Below are 21,006 nucleotides of genomic sequence, written 5' to 3' on the forward strand. Positions count from 1 at the left end.
AAAAAAGAAAGCATCCTTGAAGAAACATCATTGGAATTTACTGATAAGGAATTGAAAACAATATTATTGGGGTACTTCAATGGATTGAGAGGCAGATCAAGGAAAACACTAACAAAATTAAGGAAAACACAGACAAAACTCTAGAACAATTCAGGAAAACATACAAGAAAAAATTGACAAAATAAACAAAAATTAGAAATGATACAAAAAGAACAAATAGAAATCCAGAAGATTAGTACTAAGATTTAAGAATTAGATAACACAGTGAATGGGCAAAGGAGTAGAATCAAATCAATGGAAGACAGAATTAATGAGATTGAAGACAAATGCCTCCATACTACTTTGTTAAGGGATCAATCAGATAAAAGATCAAAACAAAATGAAGAAAACCTAAGATTCATGTGGGATACCATCAAGAGGAACAACTTACATGTAATTGGAATTCCACAACAGGAACAGACAAATAAAACTACAGAGAAAATTGTCAAATATTTTTTAGAAAAGAATTTTTCTAGTATGATGAAAGATTAGAATATATCCATTCAAGAAGTTCAATGAATTCCAAACAGAATAGACCCCAAAAGAAAATCACCAAGACACATCATCATCAAACTCACCAAAACCAAAGACAAAGAAAGATTCCTGACAGCAGCATGGGAAAAACAAAAAGTTATTTACAAAGGGTAACCAATAAGACTAAGCTCAGATTTCTCTGCAGAAACCATGCAGGAGAGAAGGCAATGGGATAATATATATATAAAACCATGAAAGAAAAAAATTTCCAACCAAGAATTGCATACCCAGAAAACTGTCCCTCCAATATGATGGTGAAATTAGGATATTTCCAGATAACCAAGAATTAAGGGAATTTGTTAAAACCTGACCGACCTTACAAGACATGATAAAAAAGGAGTTCTTCAGAAAGAGAACCAACAAAGGAAAACAACAGCCAATGATTAACACACATGATGATAAAACCCAAAATCCAGTTATAACCCACTGCCATCAAATTGATTCTGAGTCACAGCAACACCCATTGGCTTTCTGAGGTGGTAAATCTTTATGGAAGTAGATTGCCCAGTCTTGCCTCTGCAGAGTGGCTGGTGGGTTTGAACCACCAGACTTCTGGTTAGCAGTCAATTGCCTTAGGCACTTGGCAAACAGAGACTATAATACACCACTTTCAATACAAGATAGAACAATGGGAAGAAACTCAACAAAGATGCAGAAGAACTGAACAATATGATCAACCAACATGACCGTATAGACATCTACAGAGCACTTGAGTAACATTAGTTAACAGAGGAAGAAAGCCTTCTTCGAGCTGGCAGCCTGAATTGGTACTTCTAGTCTACTAAATTTGAGCCCACATAGAAAGAGAAACCTCCCTGAGAGCCAGCACCTGGAATTCAGACTTCTAGCTTCTAGAAGATATCCGAGAAGTCCCAAGGAAACTCTGGACCTGGAAGACTGAAAAGGTGTGACATTCCCCTTTTGTTACTCTTATACCCCACACCTGCTTGGTGAACGGAGGTTCAGCCATCATCCACTCCCACCCACCTTCTGGGCCCACAGGCACTCCATTCCACTCTGTGTGCTTGGACGGAGCCTAGGTGCCCTGCCCTGCCCTCCCCCCCCCCTTTTTTCCCCTGGTTTTTAGTTTGCTTGCCTTTGTCTGTTTAAAAACTACTACTATTATTAATAGGAGCTCTGGTAGCATAGTGCCTAAGGCACTTGACTGCTCACCAGAAGGCTGGCAGTTCAAACCCACCAGCCACTCCTTGGAAGGAAGGTTGGGCAATCCTACGTCTGTAGTGATACTGCCTCGGAAACCCAAGGAGGGGTCGCTATGAGTCGGGCCGACTCGACAGCAAAACAACAACAACTATTATTAATACTTTTGACCTTTTAACTATTATTCCCCTCCCAGGTCCTAGTTTTCAGGTTTTTTCTTTTCCCTGTTGCTGGTTGCAAAATTTGTATTCTTTTTCTCATGGCTAACCCCGTTCCTTGTTTTCTCTTTGCATTTTTCCCATTTTTCTTCATTATTTTTCTTCTATGCCTTTTTCTCTTATTTTGAATGTTTACTTACAAGCGGTAGCCACTTTGGATATTTAAAGTGACTGAGGGTGCAGTCATTTTCAATGTTTACAGTGGCAGCCATTTTGGATATTTAAAGTGACCGAGGGTGCAGCCAACCATTTTGAACGTTTACAAGTGGTGGCCATTTTGGATATTTAAAGTGACCAAGGGTGCAGCCATTTTGAATGTTTATAGTGGTGGCCATTTTGGATATTTAAAGTGACTGAGGGTGCAGGCATTTTTAATGTTTACAAGTGGCAACCATTTTGGATTTTGAAGTGATAGCATTCTCATTTGGATTCCAGGGACCTAAGAAAAGGCAGTGAGGTGGGAAGCAGGGAGAGGACAGAAAAAGAAAAGGAGACCAGAACAGATCGAGGAGTCAGCCTCAGGGACCCAGGTGAAGACAGAGAATCCAGGCCACCCCCACAAGGAGTGAGTTGGGAAGGGAAGGAGAGGTCAGAAAAGGCAAAGAGGATAGGAACAGATCGAGGAGTCAACCGCAGGGATCCAGGTAAGGGTGCTTAGAGGGGTTTCAAACAGCTAAGGGAGACAAACTTGTCTGTCAGTTTGTCCTACTATGGTGATGTGTTGCTGCGAGTCTTGAGGCTGTGCCACTGGTGTTTCAAACCCAGTGGGGTACACCTGTTGCACAGGTATCAGCCCAGCTTTCAGACTAAGACAGACTAAGAAGAAGGAGGAGGCCATTCACTTCTCAAAGAATTGGCCAGGTTAAACCTTATGAATAGCAGAGAAACACTGTCTGATACATTATTGCGCAAATTTATGCATACTCCAGAAACACTGTCCAATACAGAGGAGGAAAATGAGTCAATTCACTTAGAAAGCTCTCAAAGTAGAACAGGGAAAAAGCTGCATTATCAGAGTAAAATCAGCTAACCCCAATGGAAATATGGGATTTCATTTTCATATACAGGCAACTTTAGGATACCTATAACAATTTTTTAAAAATACTTTGCTTAACAGTTAACTGCAAGACCAAGTTTAAATGCCATAACCTGGAGAATCAACTTACCCTAAGTTTTCTTTGGGTCATGGCTGTTTCTAGGGCCATTTCTCTTAAGGGATCCCTGGTGATGTCAAGCATAGATGCTTTGATTGTGTCTCCTGGATACAGACTCAATCGAGACTGTCTAAGGGCCATTCTGGCTTGCAGCTGCATCATTTCTTCTTCTTGCCGTTTTAGCATGATCTCTTGATTAATTAAGTTGCCTTCTAGGGGTGTTTCATATTGTCTGCTATATAGAAAAAAGGAAAATAATTAAGTGTTAAGAAGAAAACAATTATCTTAGAGGTAATCAAAAAAACACAATGTTAAGGTATCAAGCATTTAAAGACATCTGATTTTTTCATTTCAAAACATTCCTTGCAATACAGAAGAACACTTCAGTCCTACTTCTAATGTTCTGGTGGTGTATGCTGTCATAGTTTTCATGGATAGACCTAAATCTTCCACCTGTTCTCTGAATATTCCAGCTGTCTACTGAAGACTGCTACTCATGCATTTCTCTGAAGTTGGGACTATTTTATTCCTATAGACATGTACCACTGAGCCTGGAGGGAAGATGGAGATTCTCAACTCTTATTTCAGTTTTTGGACCACTGTTGACCCCTCTTCAGCTCCTCTAAGTACACCCCATGAAATCATATCAACCACTACCCACTTTGTTGTAGACTTTCTGTTCTTTTCTTTCGCTCACTCTCTCGTACTCATTAAAGATTTAAGTGCCTCTCAATCTTTTTCCCTTCTATTACTCCTGTCATACATGAAATGAGAGTTCTTCCAGCACTCTGGCCTCCTTCCCACAGCTGCCAGTCACCTATTTTCATGGCCATACATATTAACAATAAATGTGTTGCCCTTGGTGCCATTGAGTTGGCCCTGACTCACTTACAATACCTCCCAATTCTCCATATAGTCTTATTTTTCTTCTAGTTCACTTCCTTTAAGACCCCCACTCAAATAATTCATGGACCCTGCTGTTAGTTGCTATCAAGTTGATTCTGACTCATGGAAATCCCATGTGTCAGAGTAGAACTATGTGTGCTCCTTAAGGTTGTCAAGGCTGTGACTTTTGGAAGCCGATAGCAAGGACTGTCTTTCAAGGAACCAAGTGTAGGTCCAAATGGTTAACCTTTCAGCTAACAGTCTAGTGTTTAGCTGTAGTTAAAGTGAGCCTGGAGGGGCTCTCAGGGTCTCCTTAATCAATTCTGTGAGGACTTTAATCCACTGATGATACCACTTTCTGGCTGTTACCCCTCTCTTGCTCTTATATTGATTGGATTCAAAGCCCCAGCATTGAATTGACTCCCTTGTATACAACCTCAAATCTCACGAACCCACAGAATCATGATGACTGATCTCACTGGGCCCTTACCACTGCCTGATAATCATTTTCTTTTTTCGAGAGAGAACTGTTTTATAACTTCTTCTTTCTCCTCTCTTTTCATATTTGCAATACTCTCTTACACATCCTCCTTCATTTCTTTTTAGTTAAATAAGAGGCATTCAGAAAATAACTTCCTCATCCCTCTACCACCAAACTTTCCAAACCTATATCCACCTGTTTTGCCTTTTGTCTTGGTACAATGTGTGGATTTCCTGTAAGGCCAAAATCTCCACTTGTGCGTGGGATTCCATCCCTCTTCCCTACTGTGCTCCTATAATGATCCTTTCTTCTACATAAACAATCTCATACACTAGGTTACTTTCATTAGCATACAAACATACTGTAGGATTTCTTGGGGGGGCGGGGAATCTTCCTTTTTTCCACTTCCCCTTCAGTTCTCCAAACCATTATTTTTTTGCTTTTTTTTTTAAATAGTAAATCTCCTCAAATTTGCTTTCTAAACTTTTATCTCCATTTCATCTCCCACTCTCTCTTGAACTCAGGCCAATCAAGTTTAATCTCCAATATTCAACCAAAGCAGCTCCTGAGTGGTGTAAATGGTTAATGCGCTTGGCTGCTAACTGAAAGTTTGTTTGAGTCCACCCAACAGCACCTTGGAAGAAAGGTCTCGTAATCTACTTCTGAAAAACCAGCTACTGGAAATCCCCTGGAGCACATTTTTAGTCTGACACACACGGTATCACCATGAGACAAAACTGACGCAACAATAATTGGTTTCATTCAACCAAAACTGGTCACAAAAATGACCAGTCTCCATGAATATTGTCAAACCCTAAGGAGAATTCCAATTTTTTTTTAATTTGATCTCTAGACATCATATGAAGAAAAACGTGGTATCAGGATTGGAGGAAGAATCATTAACAACCTGAGATATGCAGACAATACAACTTTGCTTGCTGAAAGTGAGGATGACTTAAGGCACCTACTGATGAAGGTTGAAGAATACAGTCTGCAGTATGGATTACGTCTCAATATAAAAAAAAAAAAAAAAATCCTCACAACTGGACCAATGAGCAGCATCACAATAAATGGAGAGAAGATTGAGGTTGTCAAAGAATTCACATTACTTGGTTTTACAATCGATGCCAACGGAAGCAGCAGTCAGGACATTAGACGATGTGTAGCATTGGGAAAGTCAACTGCGAAGGAACTGTTTCAAGTCTGAGGAGCAAGGATATCTCCTTGAGGACTAAGGTGCGCCTGACACAAGCCATGATATTTCCAATTGCCTCGTATGCATGTGAGAGCTGGACAATGAATAAGGAAGACCGAAGAAGAGTTGATGCTTTTGAGTTGTGGTGCTGGCAAAGAATGCTGAAAGTACCGTGGACTGCTAAAAGAACTAACAGATCTGTCCTGGAGGAAGTGCAGCCAGAATGCTCCTTGGAAGCAAGAACGGCCAGACTTCGTCTCACCTATCTTGGTCATGTTGTAAGAAGGGACCATTCCCTGGAGAAGGATGTCATGCTTGGTAGGGTGGAGGGTCAATGAAAGAGGAGGAGGCCTTCAATGAGATGGATTGACAAGGTGGCTGCAATGATGGGCTCATGTATAGCAGGGATTGTGGGGCTGGCGCGGGATCGGGCAGTGTTTCGTTCTGCTGTGCATGGGGTCGCTATGAGTCGGAAATGACTCGACGGCACTTAACAACAACAACAACAACAACAGACATCATATAGGAGCTCTAGTGCTGTAGAGAGTAAGGCATTTGACTGCTAACCAGAAGGGTAGCAGTTCAAACCCATTAGCCACTCTGCAGAGGGAAGACTGAGCAATTTACTTCCGTAAAGATTTACTACCTTGGAAACTCAAAGACGGTCGCTATCTTTGAGTCGGAATTGACTTGATGGCAGTGAGGTTTTTTTTTTTTTTGTTTGTTTGTTTGTTTGTTTTTTAAGGCATCATATGACATAGCTGCTCAACCTTTCCCCTTTTTGAAATATAGTACTTAACTTCAGGGGAACCATACTCTTATTTTTCATCTACTTCACTGGTTCCTTCTTGTTAGTCTTCCTTTGCTGGCTCCTTCTTCTAATCTATTAATGCCAGATTAAGGAATCCTAGTGGCACAGTGGTTAAGTGCTTGGCTGCTAACTGAAATGTTGGTAGTTTGAACCTATTACCTGCTCTGCAGGAAAAAGATGTAGCAATCTGCTTTCATTAAGATTACAGCCTTAGAAACCTAAACCATATGGGACAATTGTACTCTGTCCTATGGGGTTGCTATGACTTAGAATCATTTCCACTCACAGGTTTGAAGTTTTGAATGCTAGACTACCAAGGCACTCAGGCCTCTAGATTTTTCTAGTCTCCACATATACTCTATGTATATCACCTAGGTGATCTCTTATAGTTACATGTTTTTAAATACCTTATATATTTCAATAATTTGCAAGTGTATATTGGCAACTCCAGTCTCTCCTCTAAAATCTAATTCTATTCATCTGCCTAAGTGAGCCCTCTCCTTGGATGTTTTTGTAACCTAAACTGTATAAAATTAAACTCTTGATAGTTGTCCTCCTCCAACCTTCTCTCAATAGATGGATCCATCATTCACCAGTTGTTCAGGACACAAATTGGAGTCATCCTTGATTCTTCTTGCAAACCCCACATCAATTCATCAGTCAATCCTGAAGACACAGTCTTGAAGATATCCATACTGACCTTCTTCATCACTAACAACCTAGTCTATGCTGTGCTCATTTCAAATGGATTGTTATAATCGCCAACTGGCCTCTCACTGCTACAACATATTTTTTGAATAAATGACCAGAAAAATCCCATTAAATGTAAATTAGATCACAGTTCTCCATGCTTTCAACCCTCCAAGTTTTACACGGCACTTAGAATAATATCCAAAGTGCTCATCTTAGCTTCTGCAGTCTTATTTGGGTCCTAGTTACCTCTGGTGATCTTTCATTGAGAGGTACTTCTGGTTACCTTCTGGGATACCTGATTTGAGTCCTGATTAGTTGGTTATCATCCACTTTGCCCTTTATTCAATCTGCCCTAGTCATGCTGCTCTTTGTAATATTCCTCTAAAATGGACACATCTCTCATGCCTCTGAGTCTCTGCACTTACTGTTCCATTTGTCTGGAATACCCCTCTTTCTACTGATATTTGCATGATTCACTCCCTCACCTCATTAAGTTTTCTGTTCATATGTCATCTCTTTAGAAGCCTTCTTCGATCACGTTACCAATGCAAAATAGAACTCATATCACAGCCCTGCACTCCTCATTCCCCTCTGCCTGCTTACTTTTCTTCAAAGCACCATCACTATCTGGCATTCCATTACTATGTTTTTCTGGTGTATTGTCTATTCTCAGTTCTACAAAGACCCTTGAGATACTTTCTCTGCCTTGTTCACAACACTAACTCCAGTGCCTAAAAGTACCTAGACACAGTAAATGCTCAGTAAATATTTGTTAAGTGAATGACTGAATATAATTTTATGACTCTCTTAATCGGAGCCAAAGGTAATAATAATAAGAATTTGAATCCATACATTTTAACTTAAATTTTAATTCTAGCAAATATATTTGCCTTCTTGCTCAAATTATATTGCAGTAAAGATACTAAAAGGTAGAGCAAAAACGACTATTATGTTATCTCTCTCTAATCAGTCTCTGGTAGAAATCCTATAGTTTGAGAAACAAAAAGCAAAATAAAACACAAAAAAACCCAGAAAGTCTGGATCATTTGAAACAAATGAATAGGTTGTTTTGAGCCATAAAAAAAAAAAAAAGTTATCTCATCAAGCAGACAGACACAGCAGCAGTGGGAATGTTCTATGTACAAACTGTACTTCAAAAGTTAATACATAAAAAGGCTTCCTCTTTGAAAAACAGCTTTGAATATCCTTTTTGGTTGCTGAAAGACACTTTTGATAGCTCAGAATCTGAAAATTACTCATTCTATTGCATCTGACTCATAAATTCCTGTTAATCCTCCCCCACCCTCTGTGATACAAATCAATAGCACTATGTGGATCTGTTTTGTCATTTCATTCTAGCTAAAGTGAATGGAAATTTTTATAAATAAGCATGCAGCATGTAGAAATGCAGTACTATTTATAGAATTCACAAATATATGACCTAAAGAACAAAACAGGGTCTTCTGACTGTGTACTAGCTTGTTAGGGATATTACCAAAAATGTTTGTACACATTCAGAAAGGTCTGCACTTGAATAAGGAATTTAGACAGTATGTTAATTAATGCAGATTTCTGTGGAAAGGAAAAGGAAAATGGACTAGTCGAAAGGAAGTAGAGTTTAGCATCTTGCATTAAAAATAACATACACACATCCAACAGTTCACCTCTCTTTCAATTTTTTTTTCCCCATTTCCAGTCAGTATCTAACTAAGATGCCATAAAGACCAGAGTATGTTCTTCCCCTCCCAGGAAGTGTGGAACGAGCTTTAGATTATTCTAATTTGGTGGATTTGGTGAGCTAAGGTGGCCTGAATGTTAATGTTTCGTTGAAATATGGAAACAATCCAAAGAAAGATCGTCTCAAAATCTTGAGTTTGTCAAGAAAATGGAAATAAGGCTCAGAAAATGATTTACTTTTTGGAAGAACAGCTGTTTGACTAACTAGCCAAAAGAAATTCACTGCCATCGAGTTGTTTCTGACTCACAGAGACCCCTCCTTGGGTTTCCAAGGCGGTATCTTTATGGAAGTAGATTGCCCAATCTTCTTTCTGAGGAGTAGCTGGTGGGTTTGGACGCCAGCCTTCTAGTTAGCAGTCAAATGCCTTAGGCACTATGCCATCAATGCTACCTTTAGCTAACTAGTGAACCAATAATAAATTGACTGTAAATCAACCATTAAGACATACTTCCAATTATTTTCTCTAATCCTGCTTTCCATCAAGCTAAAAGTGCAACATATTAAGTATTCATAGTTTTCCTCCAAATTAGATATATAGAGAAAAGGTTGTTTTTTTTTTTTAATTTTTAATTTTTTTTTCTAAATTCAGCATTGAGCTTAGTGCAAGTTAGTACTGGCTTCTTAGTGCTGTTCATCCTAAAATGCTTTGCTTCATTAAGAAAACTAATATCAAGTACAACTCCATCTTGGTCTCTTACCTCTTTGTTCAACATTACCAAAATCAACACAAACAATGGTTTAATATTGTTTTAGGTAAATGAATGCTTATTGAACCTTTTTGTTACTTAGAAAAAAAAATGCAATAATTTAAAAGACACAAGAGAGAAGAGAAAAGAAATATAATAACAACATGAACATTATTTAAGGAATAATTTGAATGCAATATATTTAATTATTTGGAGTCTAAACCTTGAATCAATTACCTGTTTTAATTACATGGCTAGGGTCACCTGGTCTATTAATAGTTTATAGGTATAAAACAGTATCTGCCAGAATAAATTAGTTTAGGGGCAAATATGTGTTAATATCCAAATGGTTCTCTCCTATACCAAGACCAAATCCACTGCCATTTAGTCAATTCTGATTTATAGAGACCCTGATCCATAGAGTTTCCAAGGTTGTAAATCTTTACACAAGCTGACTGCCTCATCTTTCTCCCATAGAGTGGCTGGTAGCTTTGAATTGCTGACCTTTTGGTTAGCAACCAAGTGCTTTAACCACTATGCCACCAGAGTTCCTCTTTCCATTTAAATTAGTGCCATTTAAATTAAAAGAACTGAAATACCCAGTTTAAGGGAATTCCCATATTTTGGGAGTAAAATCTAAAGCAACCTCTGGTTCTTTAACATCACACTACACATTTCAGATTAGTATTTATGACTAGCAATGTTTTTCATGTAAGGAATCTGTATGTACATGAAAAGGATACATATTAATATATTCACAATTGACATTCTTCAGTTTAAGCAAAGTATATCAATACTAGCTATAATACGACTATTTTAAGCTTAGCCCAAGAACAATGCCAAACATCTTATAAAAAAGCATTTTAATATGGAAAAAATACTGTAAACATACCAAATTTGGCTTTTGAAAAATACAAGATAACATCTGTTCAAGCCATGAAAGATGTAGTGAATGATTAACTTTCTAAAATATAAGTTAGAGTACTAATCTATTCATTATTCATTCAACAATAATGCTCACTAAAAGCCTGTGGTTGACGACATGTTTCAATCTTTTGTAAGAGGTTCTGCCCCTTTAGAAATCAAGCTTTACTATCTTGAAGATTTTTAATGGCATACCTTCACCTTGCTAAGTGTCAATAAACAATTTTGTATTCATGTTGACAATTTAAAAAATCAAGTACAAGCTATCAATAATCAGAGCCAATCCAGATATCAAAATATTCCAATACAGGCAGTTCCCAGATTATCAATGAATTCCATTTCCAAATCTGTCTTTAAACCAAATTTGTATATAAGTCCAAACAGGCAGGATTTGTACCTGACGTCAGTTAGTCAAACTTTTTTCTACAGTATGTAATATATAGTGCACCTTTCTATGCATAAAAAATATTAAAGAAACACTTCGACACACTAAAACATCTTTAACATAATACAAATAATAAAAATAATAATGTTATGATGCATATTCCAAAGTAGCACCACTTCTCATTACAAATCATTGCATGTACCTCAAATTTTCAATATAATAGGCTTTTCTGGGGGTTGATTTGTAACTATGTGGTTGTGTATAAGTTGGACATTCGTAACCCAGGGATTGCCTTTATTTAAAACTCAAACAACTGAAATATCTTTCACATACCTGAATTAATTTGTCAGAAAGAGAAGGGGAGCTAAGGGAAAAAAGGAAAATGGAGAAAAGAGAAGAAGAGAGTAGTAATTTTTTCCTTGATTCTAATAAGAAGAACAAAAACCTGCCACTGGAAATAATTATTACTACTTTTTCATATTACATACCTTGGTCTTTGTGACTGGCCTTGATTTGGGGTTTCATCTACCCCTGGGAGATCACTATTGGATTCAAATCTTTTTGAAGCTTCACTTCTTCTCACTAATTGTAAATGAAAAGGGAATAATGACATAGGTGATAGAAACATGAAAGTAATCTTACTTAAAATTCAAGCATTTAGCAGACACATAATGCAACTTTTATAAATCATATTTGAATAACCAACTTAATGGCATGTTATTAAATTCTTGATATAAGTCATGTCATTTTTAAAGACAATGAATTATTTCTTCTATGATGAAAATGAAAGCATAGTTTTTTGATGAAAGTGCTTTTAAGTTCCTATAATACTGTTAAAATGAATAACTGGCAGTTTTTAATTATTTAAAAAATTTATACAGAATTTTTCTTTTTGATACTTATATCTCAACACAATGCCACTTACATCAAACCACAACAACAATCATAGTTTCCTGAAAACAATATTTTGCTTGTTTCAGATGACTCTCACCTTGTCTGAAATCTGATTCAGAGGAAATAATAGATGGACTTTCACTGGAGGTACTAAAGATATCACTGTGGTAAGTTTTATATCTTCCAATTGGTTCTAAAAGGATTAAAACAAAAACATTGCAAAGCAAACTCGTTAGGTGTTCCACAAAAATAAAATAAAACATATTTAATCTTGTGAAACTAGAACATTTTACATGTTGCTTTAAATCAGTCAACCCCTAGGCTGTATTCAAACAATGTGATTTCAATTTTGAGGCAGTTTGGAATAATGGCTAAGAGGTTGTACGCCTGAACCAAACTTTCTGATTTTGAGTCTCATCTCTATCACTTTCTGGATGTAGGACCTTAGGAAAGTAATTTAACCTGTGATTCATTTAAGTAGCTCTGGTGGGGTAGTGTTTATACCATTCAGCTGTGAACCAAAAGATCAGGAGTTCAAACCCACCAGCTGCTCTGCAAGAGAAAGATGAGGCAGTCTGCTTTATAAAGATTTACCCCCTTGGATATCCTATGGAAGCAGCTCTACTCTGTCCTATAAGGTCATTATGAGTCAGAATCGACTGGATGGCAGTGGGTTGGTTTGGTGACTTATTTTCTCTTGCTATGAAGTAAGTATAACAACAGTGTATTCCTTACAGGGTTGTTGTAATAAATAAATTAACATGTGTAAAGCTTTTAGAACACAACTAGATGCCTTGAGTTGATTCCACATCATGTGTCACAGAAGAACTGTGCTCCATAGGATTTTCCAGGCTCACTTTTCAGAGGTAAAACACCAAGCCTTTCTTCCAAGACATCTGTAGAACACAGTGGATGCTATCTAAGCATCATATTAACGAGCAGTTTTTGAATGTTTATAATGTGTAAAATTCTGTCAGGTGCTATAAAAACCGAAAAACAAAACAAAAAACCCAACAAATCCATTGCTATCAAGTCAATTTCTACTAATAGCAATCCCACAGGACACAGTAGAACTGCCCCACACGGTTTCCAAGGCTGTAAATCTATGGTCCCATGGAGAACCTGGTGGGTTCGAACTGCCAACCTTTCAGTTGGCAGCTGAGTTCTTTAACTACTGTGCAACCAGAGTTCCTTAGGTACTATATGGAATAGGAAATCCAAAGACACAGTCTCAAACTCTAAGAATGTAAAAATGTAGAAGGTGGCAAGTATGCAAACACTTAATTCACTAAGGAATACTTAACAATTCAATTCCACCAGAAAGAGATGAATAAACATTGGGGGGTGGGGCACTGCTAAGGTTGTACAGAGTATGCTCTGTAGAAAGGTTGACCCAGGAGGCAAGTGTGTTCTAAAATCTAAATTCTATCTTTGAAACATTTCTGACTCATCCTCTGCTCTTCATCCCCCTGTTGCTATGATAGATCACCATTCATCTAGCGCCTGGACTACTGCATAGTCTCCTAGGTTCTCTTTTCTCCAGTCTTACTTTTCTCATTATAATTCCCATTATACGGAGTAAACTTTACAGAAATGAAAATCTGAGCATGTCATGGAATGATTATGTTGGCAAAGAAGAAGACCCTTCTCTTCTTAAGAGAAAGAGGTGATGGAAGATGATAAGGGTAAAGATACAGAAGGAATCCCAAAATATTCATGTCAGAAAACTACATTATTCCTGTTAATAACAAGTGAATCACTACCTGGGAACCCAACAGATAGAGGCATAGGTAGGGCTGAGAACTTGAGAAGAGTAAGGAAATTCTGAAAATGTGTTGTTGTTATGTGCCATGGAGTTGAACCCAACTCATAGCAACCCCTCCTTGGGTTTCCAAGGCAGTATTACTACGGAAGATTGTCCCATTTTCCTTCTGAGGAGTGACTGGTGGGTTTGAACTGCCAGCCTTCTGGTTAGCAGTCAAATGTTTTAGGCACTACATTACCAGATGTGAAGAGCCAGCAAAAACCACATGAAAGCTTTATGCAGCCATAAGGGTTTAGACTAGGCTGGAATGCACAAATTTTAGCAGAATCAATCAGAATAGATTTGTGGCTTTTTCTCAGAATTAGAGAAAGTTGTTGTTGTTCTTGTTAGATGCCATCGAGTTGGCTCTGACTCACAGCGACCCTATGTACAACAGAACAAAACACTGCCCAGCCATGTACCAGCACACAATCCTTGCTATACTTAAGCCCATCGTTGCAGCCACTGTGTGAATCCATCTCATAGAGGACCTTCCCCTTTTTTGTTGACCCTCCACTTTACCAAGCATGGTATCATTCTCCAGGAAATGGTCCCTTCTGACAACATGACCAAAGTAGGTGAGACGAAGTCTCGCCATTCTTGTTTCTAAGGAGCATTCCAGCTGCACTTCTTCCAGGACAGATTTGTTAGTTCTGGCAGTTCATAGTATTTTCAGTATTCTTCCCCAACACCACAACTCAAAAGCATCAACTCTTCTTTGTTATTGTTGCTGCTGTTGTTAAGTGCCATCATGTTGTGTCCAACTCACAGCAACCCTATACACAGCAGAACGAAACACCACCCAGTCCCACACCAGCTCCATGATCCCTGCTATATTTGAGCCCATCGTCGCAGCCACTGTGTCAATCCATCTCACTGAGGGCCTTCCCCTCTTTCGTCGACCCTCCACCCTACCAAGCATGACATCCTTCTCCAGGGAATGGTCCCTTCTGACAACATAACCAAAGTAGGTGAGACGAAGTCTGGCCATTCTTGTTTCCAAGGAGCATTCCGGCTGCACTTCCTCCAGGATAGATCTGTTAGTTCTTTTAGCAGTCCATGGTACTTTAAGCTTTCTTCACCAGCACTGCTCAAAAGCATCAATTCTTCTTGGGTCTTCTTTATTCACTGTCCAGCTCTCACATGCACACGAGGTGACTGAAAATTTTATGGTTTGTGTCAGGCACACTTTAGTCCTCAAGGAGACATCCTTGTTCCTCAGCACTTGAAAGAGGTCCCTTGCAGCCAACTTGCCCAGTGCTATACGTCATCTAAAGTCCTGACTGCTGCTTCCATTGGCATTGATTGTAGAAACTCTCCTTTGATCTTCCTTATTCACTGTCCAGCCTTCATATGCATGTGGGTGATTGAAAATACCATGGCTTGGAGAAGGCGCACCTTAGTCTTCAAAGAGACATCTTTGCTCTTCGGCACTTTAAAGAGGTCTTTTGCAGCAGATATGCCCAGTGCAATACGTCATCTAATATCTTGATTGCTACTTCCATTGGTGTTGATTGTGGAACCTCAAGAAATAGTCTAGTTGATTCAATTCACAGCAATTCCTCCTTGGGTTTCCGAGGCGGTATCTCTGTTACTAGATTGTCCAATCTTCTTTCTGAGAAGTGGCTGGTGGGTTTGAACCACCAGCCTTCTGGTTAGCAGTCAAATGCCTTAGGCACTACACCACCAGAGCTCCCATTGTGGAACCAAGCAATATGAAATCTTTGACAACTTAAATCTTTTCTCCATTTATCATGATGCTGCTTATTGGTCCAGTTGTAAGCATTTTAGTTTTCTTTATGTTGAGATGAAATCCATATTGCAGGTTGTAGTGTTTCATCTTCATCAATAAGTGCTTCAAGCCATCCTCACTTTCAGCAAGCAAAGTTGTGTCATCTGCATATTGCAGGTTCTTAATGATCTTCCTCCAATCCTGATGCCAGGCTCTTCTTCATATAGTTCAATTTCTCAGATTATTTGCTCAGCATACAGACTGAATAAGTATGGTGAGAGGATACAACCCTGACACACTCCCTTCCTAATTTTAAACCATGCTGTATCCCATTGTTCTATTCAAATGACAGCCTCCTGGTCTATGTACAGGTTCCTCATGAGCACAATCGAGTGTTCTGGAATTCCCATTCTTCTCAATGTTATCCACAATTTGTTATGATCCACACAATCAAATGTTTTGCACAGTCAATAAAACATAACTAAACATCTTTCTGATATTTTTTGCTTTCAGCCAAGATCCATCTGACATCTGCAATTATATCTCTTGTTCCACGTCCTCTTCTGAATTCATCTGCATTTCTATAAGTTCTCTGTCAATATACTGCTGCAACCATTTTTGATTTAGCTTCAGTAAGATTTTACTTGCGTGTGATATTAACAAGTTTGTTCAATAATATCCACATTCTGTGGGATTACCTTTCTTTGGAATGGGTACAAATATGGATCTCTTTCAGTCAGTTGGCCAGGTAGCTGTCTTCCAAATCTGTTGGCACAGTCAAGTGAGTGCCTCCAGTGTGGCGTCACTTTGTTGAAAGATCTCAATGGGTATTCTGTCAATTCCTGAAGCTTTGTTCTTTGCCAGTGCCTTCAGTGCAGCTTCTACTTCTTTCTTCAGTACCATTGGTTCTTGATCATATGCTATCTCCTGAAATGGATGAACATTGACCAGTTCTTTCTGGTACAGTCACTATGTATCCCTTCTGTCTTCTTTTGATATTTGGTGCATCATTCAATATTCTGCCCATAGAATCTTTCAGTATTGCAACTCAAGGCTTGAATTTTTTCTTCAGTTCTTTCAGCTTGAGAAATACTGAGCATGTTCTTCTCTTTTGATTCTCTAACTCCAGGCCTTTGCACATTTCATTATAATAACTGACTTTGTCTTCTTGAGGTGCTCTTTGAAATCTTCTGTTCAGTTCTTTTATCTTGTCCTTTCTTCCATTTGCTTTAGCCACTCTCCGGTCAAGGGCAAGTTTCAGAGTCTCTTCTCACATCCATTTTGATCTTTTCTTCCTTTCCTGTCTTTGTAATGACCTTTTGTTTTTTCATGGATGATGTTCTTGATGTCATCCCACAATTCCCCTGGTTTTCCATCACTGGCATTTAATGCATCAAATCTATTCCTTAGTTGGTCTCTAAATTCATGAGGGACATAATCAAGGTCATATTTTTGCTCTCATGGACTTGTTTAAATTGTCCTCAGCTTCAACTTGAACTTGCATATGAGCTGTTGATGGTCTGTTCCATAGTCAGCTTCTGGCCTTGTTTTGGCTGAAGACATTGAGCTTCTCCATCGCTTCTTTTCACAGATGTAATTGATCTGATTCCTATGTACTCCATCTGGCAAAGTCCATGTGTATAGCCACAATTTATGTTGTTGAAAAAAGGTATTTGCAATGAACAGGTCATTGGCCTTGCAAAATTCTATCATGTGATCTCCAGTGCTATTTCTATGACCAAAGCCGTATTTTCCATCTACTGGTAATTCTTGTTTCCAAGTTTTACATTCCAATCACCAGCAATAATCAATACTTTTTGATTGCATGTTTGGTCAATTTCAGACTGCAGAAGTTGGCAAAAATCTTCAATTTCCTTGTCTTTGGTGGTTGGTATGTAAATTTGAATAATAGTAGTATTAACTGGTATTCCCTGAAGGTGTATGGCTATTATCCTATTATTGACAGCACTGTACTTGAGGATAGATCTTGAAACATTCTTTGTGCCCATGAATGCTATGCCATTCCTCTTCAATTTGTCATTCGTGGCATAGTGATCATATGTTTGTCTAATTCAAATGGCCAAAACTGGTCCATTTCAGCTCACTAATGCCTAGGATATTGATCTTTATGCATTCCATTTCATTTTCGATAACTTCCAATTTTCCTAGATTCATATTTCATATATTCCATGTTCTGATTATTAATGGATGTTTGCAGATGTTTCTTCTCATTTTGAGTTGTGCCACATCAGTGAATGGAGGTTCCAAAAGCTTCACTCCACCCACATCATTAAGGTTGATTCTACTCTGAGGAGGCAGCTCTTCCCCAGTCATAAGTTGAGTGCCTTCTGACCTGAGGATCTCATCTTCTGGCACTATATAGGACAATGTTTCAGGGCTATTCTTAAAGTTTTCCAGTAATATATCAGACAGTGTTTCACTGCTATTCATAATGTTTTCACTGGCCAATCCTTTGAGAAGTGGATGGCCCCTTCCTTCTGAGTCTGTCTTAGTCTGGAAGCTCTGCTGTAATCTGCCCACTGTGGGTGAGACTGCTAGTATTTGAAATACTGGTGGCATAGCCCCCAGCCTCACAGCAACACACAAGTCACTACAGTATGACAAACTGACCGACAAGAGAAAGTAGATCATGTTAAACACCTAGAACTGAAGGATGGCATGATCAAGGTGGTGAGAGATTCTTTTTGACTAGCTTGAAAACATGCAAACAGGGAATTCATATAATGAATTATTCCCTGTGCTGGAAGGTGTTCAACAAAGATTTTTTGAACAAATACGAACAAATTAATGAATGAACTAGTTAAAATTCACCATGGGAACCAGTCCTGTGAAAACAGCTTGGGAATGATGGGTTGGAGGAATTGGAGGGCCGTGCTGAGACAAAGCTCCAAACAGATGGGAGAAGTAGGAGGATTACTGGCCACGGACTTGATGTTGTTGTTATTAGGTGCCATCGAGTCGGCTCCAACTCATAGCACTCTTATGCACAACAGAATGAAATACTGCCTGGTCCTGGCGAGTCTCACAATCCTTGCTGTACCTCAGCCCATCGTGGCAGCCACTGTGTCAATACATCTTGTTGAGGGGCTTCCCCTTTTTTGTTGACCCTCCACTTTACCAAGCATGATATCCTTCTCCTGGGAATGGTCCCTTTTGACAACATGACCAAAGTAGGTCAGATGAAGTATGGCCATTCTCGTTCCATGGAGCATGGACTTCATAGAGAAGTGAGTTGCTCCTACAGCAGTATTTACCTGAATGGACATACTATAGCAGACCCTTAGTGTATCTCGCTTTCTAAATAATAAGCATGAATATCAAGTAATACTATAATAGAAAGGGTTTTAGACTTAAAAATCAAAATATTGACCAGTATTTTATTAAATGACTTGATTTTATCACAGAGAAATCTCATGATAAAATAATAAATTATTATTTTTTAATTCTCTGGTTTAATGTTAATGTGATAGAAAAGATTGAAGGCTTCAAGCAAAAATTTTATTTAATATCACTTTAAATTAAATGAGCATAAGACACTATACACAAATTAAATGATTACTTTGAAAGCATTGCTATTTCAAGAGGCATTAAAGTATTTTCTATTTTATTGTTATAAAATCCTCAAGCTAAATTTTTGAGAGACTTTTTTGAGAAAACCTAACCAAATTACAAACCTGGCCTTGCAACATACAGGCCAAGAACACCATCAAAGGTCAAGATAGGACTCAAATTTTAGAGAGGCAATATGGTTTTAATAGCTTAAAAAGCAAAAGAAAGAGGAAGTTACAAGATGCCTAGAGAGCTCTGGTGATGCACTTCCTAAGGCTAACCAGAAGCCTGGCAGTTCAAGCCCACCAGCCACTCCGCGGAAGGAAGACGAGGAAATTTACTTCCATGAAGATTTACCACCTCAGAAACCCAGTGAGGGTGGCTATGAGTCAAAATCAACTCGATGGCAGTGAAGTTTGGTTTCAGTGTTCAGTAAACTGAGTAGAAAACTTTCAATCACTTGGATATTATTCCATACAACAGCAATATCATGCCCCATATTAAGCAATAAATGTAGGAACAAAGAAAATGAATAAATTATTTCACAACTATGTCTGCAAAGAGGTGGTAAAGATTGTAAATGTTAATTCACATTTTCATTCTTTGGTGTGGCTTCATAGCAGTTCTTCTTCTTTTTTTTATAATTGTGATTTGGGTGAAGATTTACAGAGCAAATTCACTTTCCATACAGCAGTTCACATATACTTTGTCTCATGACATTGACCACAGTTTACCACAATGCAACAGCTCCCCTCCCACTTCCTCCCCATAGTTACCTCTTCCCTGTGTCCATCTCTCCATGCACTCCTGCCCCCTGAGCTGTCTCCCTGTGCATAAGCAGCCCTTGGAGACTGTTCTCTCCAAGGAGATATCTGCTTGAGGTAAATGTTCAACTCATATGCCTGTCTTTTGTTTGGCTGGAAACCACAGGTGTGGGTTCCATTCCAGACCTGAAGGGCAGTTAGGGGCCATAGTCTCAGTGATTCCACCAGGCTCTATTGGACCAGCAAAACTGGTCTGCCCCCCTTTTTATTATCCTCCAAATGATTTTGAGTTTTGTACCACATTGTTCTCCCTCTCTATCAAGGATCTTCTACATAGATCCTCTTCCAAGTGGATGACAGTGGTAGCTGGGTACCATCTAGTTCTTCTGGTCTTATAGTCATATAGGCTCCAGATTGGATGGTGTACCAGTCACTAGGACTCATTGTTTCCATGAATTGTGATTTTCTTCATTCTTCTTTTTCATAGCAGTTCTTACATTATTTCACGTGTGCATGTTTCTTCTCCCTTCTATATTTTATTTTCTTCTTTTTCAGTTTACTTTGACTAAATTAGTAAGCTTTTTCAATTCTTATGCTCCTTCTATAAGACAAATAAATGAAACTTTAACCCCTCTTAAAAATGTACCAAAAACCATCTTCCTCTTGTTGATAAAGTGTTGTTAGTTGCCATTGCAGGAATTCGAACTCATGGAGACCCCAAGTGCAAAGTACAACTGTTCTGTAGCATTTTTCAAGCTTTTGACCTTCAGAAGTAGACTGACAGGCCTGTCTTCCAAGAAGCCTCTGCAAGGGTTTGAACCACACTTTCTGCAAGTTATGGAGCACTTAACCATTTGCACCACTCAGGAATTTCTCCTTGAAGTACTACTGGCCTGTAAATGCTCTCAGTACCATCCCTGTGGGGAAGGGAATTGCTTTATGATGTGTTACTGGCTTACAGTAATAGAGCACTGATGCTCCAGATATACAAACTATATCATGGCATGACTATTAGGCACAGGAAGACGTTTCTTTTTGCATGTGTTTTTCAAGATGGGGTGGTGGTATCTACATTAATTGAAGTAGTAAGAATTTTTTATTGTGACCATTTGAATGCTGCAATATACCTTCTAAAATGTTTTTAGCTATGTTCCTTTCACGTAATGGTATGACAGCTGTAAGTAACCGTATTAAACTTCTTGGCCAAAATTTACTATGCAGTCATGCTTATAAGAAATGTTAGTCCCAGGCGGGGCAAGATGGCGGACTAGGCAGAAGGATTGCACAGACCCTCTTCAACAAAGAAAAGGGAAACCAATTAACACAGACACAGAAGAT

At 38.6% G+C, this 21,006-nt stretch overlaps 1 protein-coding gene across 1 annotated transcript in view; it reads right to left on the minus strand.

Moving 5' to 3' along the window:
* PTPN13 (protein tyrosine phosphatase non-receptor type 13) overlaps nucleotides 1-21,006 on the minus strand; it is a 303,937-nt gene that overhangs the window by 167,073 nt on the left and 115,858 nt on the right. Inside the window, exons 7-9 of the mRNA XM_042782048.1 lie at nucleotides 11,896-11,991; nucleotides 11,393-11,486; nucleotides 3,119-3,341 (exon numbers count right to left, since the gene is read on the minus strand). Of these exons, the coding sequence (XP_042637982.1) occupies nucleotides 3,119-3,341; nucleotides 11,393-11,486; nucleotides 11,896-11,991 (413 nt within the window). The remainder of the gene's footprint in view (nucleotides 1-3,118; nucleotides 3,342-11,392; nucleotides 11,487-11,895; nucleotides 11,992-21,006) is intronic.

Source organism: Orycteropus afer, unplaced genomic scaffold, assembly GCF_000298275.1.
Source record: "Orycteropus afer afer isolate SDZICR_OR568_19922 unplaced genomic scaffold, OryAfe1.0 scaffold00227, whole genome shotgun sequence".
NCBI classification, from domain to species: domain Eukaryota; kingdom Metazoa; phylum Chordata; class Mammalia; order Tubulidentata; family Orycteropodidae; genus Orycteropus; species Orycteropus afer.